General features: G+C 40.6%; 1 protein-coding gene across 1 annotated transcript; it reads left to right on the forward strand.

Moving 5' to 3' along the window:
- Positions 1–4,073: 4,073 nt before the first annotated feature.
- On the forward strand, positions 4,074–5,021 carry LOC121016628 (putative olfactory receptor 2W6). Its single transcript, XM_040454328.1, has one exon. The coding sequence runs from the start codon at positions 4,077–4,079 to the stop codon at positions 5,019–5,021; it is 945 nt and encodes a 314-aa protein (XP_040310262.1). The 5' UTR covers positions 4,074–4,076.
- Positions 5,022–6,053: the final 1,032 nt, after the last annotated feature.

The raw sequence follows: 6,053 nt of genomic DNA on the forward strand, positions 1-6,053 counted from the left end.
CACTATCCACTAGGAATGTGGCCTTGAGTAAGTCAAAACATACCCAGAAGTTAATTCCTTTATACATAGTATTATAAGTTCATCTTTTCTAAGCTGTATGCAAGATTGTATGTTCTAATCAATATGGAGTGAGCAGCTATATGACCCAATAAAATCAGATCTATTTGATTTTTTGTTACTTCTCAGATATCCCTGTCCTAATGAAATAGGTAGTGCCACTGCCAATTTAAAGAGCTAAATAAAATGTTGCGGTCAAATTGTTTTTGTCAATTGCATGGAAGGCTGACATTCCTACCATGTATTTCTGTTTGAGAGTTCTGCAGGAGGCCTGGCCCCTGGAAAGATGTCTGTGTGGTGAATATGGGCAGGGGAGGGGCATAGACATTGTTCGCTCACTTGCCCTGGCTGGACTGGCTGAACAGCAGCCTCACAATGTGGTACCATCCATGTAGAAGGTGTACTATACACTGGGTAGTAGAAGGGGAATGTGAAGTTTCTCTTGGTGTCTCAATATGACAATGACAGACCCGAGAAGTTTCCTAGATATTTTCTCTTAATCCATTCTTTCCCATGCTAGAGGTTGCAAATTCAACTATCTCGATGCTTGCCTCTCTACAATTTCATGGTTTTAATTTTGTGAGTCCAGGCCAAATGAAGAAATTGCTCTACTTCTATTTTTACATGAAACCCAGAAATCAGTTTTCCCCTCAAGAAGACCTGAGTCCCCTGTTTGGAACTTTCCGTAATGCCCTCCTCCTGAGTTCTGCCTTTATACCTGGGGGACTGAGCCAACCTTTGAATGAGAACACCAGTCCCTAAAGTCCTAGCTCTGTAAACAAACTGGTATCTGTCCCCAGGCCCCCAAACTTTTCCAAATTCCCAAGGTGACAGAATATTAAATGCCCTTGGTATGCACCAATAAAATGACATTTATGTAAATTCTTTAAAGCTCTTGGAAATAGGTGCGCTTCCCTCTGTCCCTCGGGGTCATCTGTCATCTCCATAACCCTAGGGTATCTGTATATATGTGTGTGAGATAGAATATGCTGATTTGAAATGTGGCACTATGCCACTCTATCCTCTAATTGCAGAGGAGATGCTACCTCAGGCTGGTCCTGAGAATGTTAGCCCGTAGTTAATTTCAAAACTGTGCTACTTAAACGTTCATTAACATTTCGATGGGGCAGACTGTATTTTGGTGCTCACTTCCCCATCAGTTTCTGTTGGAATTTCTCCTGGAAGATCCAGAAATTAAAAGGGACCAGAGTTAGTTGCCTTCTTTCTCCCTGAGAAAACTCCTGGTTGATCTCTGGAATTGAAGTAAGGAGGGTTGACATAATAGTAGGTCTTCCACTTTCTGGGAGAAACAAGAGTGAGGAAGTGGATAGGAGCTTAGTTGTAGCAATGAGTTTTATTTCTGTATCTTTGGTCCCTTGTATGTGAATATATAATTCTAATGTGTGATTACTCTATTAAGATTTATATCTGTTAGGGCACCTGTGTAAGAGTTTTCTCAATGCCATTTTTTCACATTAACTCCAGTTTGCATTCTGTTCAGAAAAGGTTGAATACACCCAATTCTAAAAAGAGTAAATATATGACAGACAGATTAGGAGAGACTATGTTCTACTTCTTCTGCATTCCTAGCTGGGCTGACCCAAAGGCATTTCCTGACCTTAATGCAAACACATCAAATCATCCTTCTGAGTTCTTCAATGAAATGAGAGCCACTTTGAACAGAAAATCTCTATGTTTAGTTTCATTTGGGACAGAGACAAATCAAGTGTTGCAAGGCTTCCCTGGCAATGTTGAGAATGATCACAGCTTTTCTCCATAATGATAGATTTCATTGTTAAACCTTTATGTGCAGATTATTGAGAGAAGCAGTAGGAAATAGCCAACTTTAAACAAGTTTAAATACATAGGAGCAGGACAAATGAAGAATGAATGGAAGTTTGAGCTAAAGGGTGGGGCTGGCACTGTGGACCTTGCTCTGATATAAAGCTGTCATGCAAACATTGTCTACTTTTGGACCCTTCTGTCATTGAGGTTGTTCATCTCTAAACCGAAATCCTATTGTTGGGTCTGTTCATCTAGCAGGGCTGCTGTGAGAATGGCCTACAACTGTAGGTGGAAAAGCTCTGTGAAACATCTAACCTAATATAAATGTGGAAAGAGTGGTGGCTTTTAGGATGTACTGTCTTTCTAAAACAGACAAAAAATAGTTCTACGGCTTGGCATTCTTTAGTCCCATTCAGTAGGCACAAAATATCATTTTCCAGGTTCTCCTTTGTGGATTGGTGCAGATCCAGTCAGAGAATCGAGCCCAATGCATCAATCCAATTTCAGATCCTTAGGCCAAAGTTTTTAAAATTAGTACATGTTTGTAACGTTATGTGCTAACTAAACTACTACAGGTATTTGAGTAACTGTATTCCTTTTCAATTTCTATTTCCTTCAGCCCCATTCCTTGCAATTTTATGGTTCAGACTAAGGATATGAGCTAAAACACATGAAAAAACCAACTATGGCAATTTATACCTGAAATATTTGTTTGGTGAGCTTGTGGATGTTTCACATAACAATGAACATCAGATTACCTTCGAATGAAGGAATAGCACATTGAGAAATGTCACTTAGAATAGTTATATCATAAAGAAATCAGTGTGGTAACTTCCCATTTTTTGTTGAGGAGTCAGGTCCTAAGTGATGTATGTTGTTAAGCAATTTGTGGTTAAGTTTCTTCTTACCTCTATGGGATCCCTTTATGCAATCTCTTGAACTTGGATGAAAGCTTATGACAGGTTTATGGATACAAAAGTGCAAGTTGTTCTTCTCAACCAGCATCAGCAAAGTGTGTGTGGGAATGTCTCTCTTTGAGTACTTAGTTGACCTACTGAGATCACACAGTCTTGGGTTTTCAGTTGGCTGCTTCTAATAATTCTCTGCCCTTTTTTGTCTCTTCATGGGTTTTTACAAGAGGGTCCTATGCCTGGAACTCACAGAAATCCTGCTTGCAGGCCCAGCTAGAGAGAGTTCATAACTTCTTCACTGTTAAGCTAGACAGATGCTAACTGCAGCCACACAGAGATACACATAGTTCAAAGTGTTCCACTGCTTCCTTTCATGTTGCATAAGGCCATTTCTTACTGGTTATTACCATTTGCTTTACCACGGCTGACACAAGCCTAGGTATACTCTAGTGCTATAAGGCTGAGCCCCGTCAAAGCCCTTGGCATGAACTGTGGAAACCATGAAAAACTAAAAATGTTCAGGGCACATTGCTGATGCCACCAGTCCCATACATATGTGAGGTCTGGGTTGGGATTTGAGAGGATTGTAACCTCCTTTCTAGCTTATACAAGGAAAAGCCAAGGTATGGAGAGAGAAACTGGAAATTAGGACACACATTAGTAGATGTGCCTTGAACAGAGGCAGAATCCATTCTATCATCTCAGCTCTTTCTTATAGTGAATGTCAAAAGTTACTGTGTTTAATCTCAATAAAATTACATGTTGTTAAGGAATTGTCCGACATGTATATTTGTGAATTTCCTGAACATCATCTGTGAGTTTGGTTCTATGTGTCTGTGCATGTACTACTTTCTCTACTCGAAACATATTTTGCTTAATATACATCATGTAAAATTATTATTTGTTATTTGAAAAACAACCAAACCAAACCAAACCAAAACAAAACCTCTCAGGTACAACTGTGTTCTATAATATAAACTCTGCTATAGGGCTTCCCTGATCAATTGGAAATAATTTGCAAAACACTGAGCTTTTTAACAAATCTTTTAGAGAACTTTTACCTTCTCCCTTCTCATTATTTACAAACATTATTCACCAAGGAGAGCAACTTCTGAGTTAATCCATCTACTCTCCAGGATAATCAGACATACTGCTTTGCATACAATAGCTATCAATAAGTATATGATAAAAAAATGTTAAAGGGCAAATGAGTCTCCTAACTTCATGGATCTACACATGGAAGTTGGAGAGTGCTGGGCACAGTCTCCATTTGCTATCTTATCCAATACTTTCTTGTGTGTTTCCATAGAGCTGGTGAAGATTATGGGAAGAGACAATGACAGTTACCAACAAGCATTCATCTTGGTGGGCTTTTCTGATCGACCTCAACTGGAGGTAATTCTCTTTGCTTTTGTCTTGGTCTTCTACATCCTGGCCCTTGTGGGCAATAGTGCCATCATTTTCTTATCAATCATGGACACCAGGCTCCACACTCCCATGTACTTCTTTCTTGGGAACCTTTCTTTCTTGGACCTCTGCTTTACAACCAGCATTGCTCCCCAGCTGCTGTGGAACCTTTGGGGTCCAGAGAAGACCATCACCTACCAAGGCTGTGTGGCCCAGCTCTATATCTACATGGTGTTGGGCTCAACCGAGTGTGTTCTCCTGGCTGTCATGTCTTATGACCGCTATGTGGCCGTCTGCCGGCCCCTGCACTACACTGTGGTCATGCACCCACATCTCTGCCTGCAATTGGTGATTGTGTCCTGGTTCTGTGGCTTTCTAAATTCCTTTGTCATGTGTCCCCAGACAATGCAACTCTCCCGATGTGGGAGCCACAAAGTGGACCACTTTCTGTGCGAGATGCCTGCTCTTATTGCCATGTCCTGTGAAGACACCATGTTGGTGGAAGCATTTGCCTTTGTCCTGGGTGTTGCCCTTCTCCTGGTGCCCCTCTCCCTGATCCTCATCTCCTATGGCATGATTTCTGCCACTGTGCTTAGGATCAAATCAGCAGCAGGGTGCAAGAAAGCTTTCAACACCTGCTCTTCTCACCTAACGGTGGTCTCTCTTTTCTATGGAACCATCATCTACATGTACCTGCAGCCAGCCAATAGCTACTCCCAAGACCAAGGCAAGTTCCTCACCCTCTTCTACACCATCGTCACTCCCAGTGTCAACCCCCTTATCTATACTCTGAGGAACAAAGATGTAAAGGGAGCAATGAGAAAGCTCCTGAAGGGGGAGAAGGAGGACAGGGAAGCCTAAGAAAGGGGAATGCAGGGGTAATATAGATGATGTTCTGGAGCTGCTCTCTTAGATATGTATGAGACAATGTGGTGAACTAATATTCAAAGAGTTAAGTGAATGCAGCTGGGCATGATGATTTGAGTGTGACCCCATCCCCAGCTCTCTGGATATGAAATGGTTTCCTTCTGTTTAAAGGTGTCTACTTCAGGAAATCTCCAATATACTTGCCTTCTATCCATCTTTGGGCTTCTTCCACAACTGAAGGGGACCTGTAGCACTAATTCAAAGCATAGAGTGTGCAGATTATGTCATGAGATGTCAAATAAAAATGGGGCAACACCAGTGGTCTCCTCTTGAAGCTCCTTTATTTATGACTGTGGTAGTTTCTCAGAGATGAGCAAGACAACATCAGTTAAATCAGAGTACTCTGCCCGAGATGTTGGTTGTTTCTTCTTAAGTGAGGAGTTTCCTGTTTTCATTTTTTTGACTTTTTAAGATTTTATTTTAGTTCATTAGTTAATATATAGTATAATATTAGTTTCAGGTGTATAATATAGTGATTTAATACTTACATACAACACCAGGTGCTCATCACAACAAGTGCCTTCCTTGATCCCCATTACCTATTTAGCCCATTCCCTGCCCCCAACATTCCCCTCTGGGAACCATCACTTTGTTCTCTATAATTAAGCATCTGTTTCTTGGTTTGCCTCTCTCTCTCATCCCTTCTGCTTATTTGTTATGTTGCTTAGATTTCACATATAAGTGAAATCATATGGTATTTGTCTTTCTCTAACTTATTGCACTTAGCATTATAATCTCTATAATGGGTTATTTGTACCTTTTCTTAGATCTTCTCTTAAAGCCACAGCATTTACAAGATAGTTGTCTCAAGTTGGGAGTCTGAGTCTTTGGAAAGAACATAGCAAATGAAACACATTGGAATAAGATGAATGACTTTTGTTTCATTGGCAGATTGCTATAATCAGCTACACATATTTCTTATTAAACAGAACTTATTTCAGATTAGTTACCACTGCCCCCCACAAA

Source organism: Herpailurus yagouaroundi, unplaced genomic scaffold (genome assembly GCF_014898765.1).
Source record: "Herpailurus yagouaroundi ecotype Mexico unplaced genomic scaffold, PumYag 212, whole genome shotgun sequence".
NCBI classification, from domain to species: Eukaryota; Metazoa; Chordata; class Mammalia; order Carnivora; family Felidae; genus Herpailurus; species Herpailurus yagouaroundi.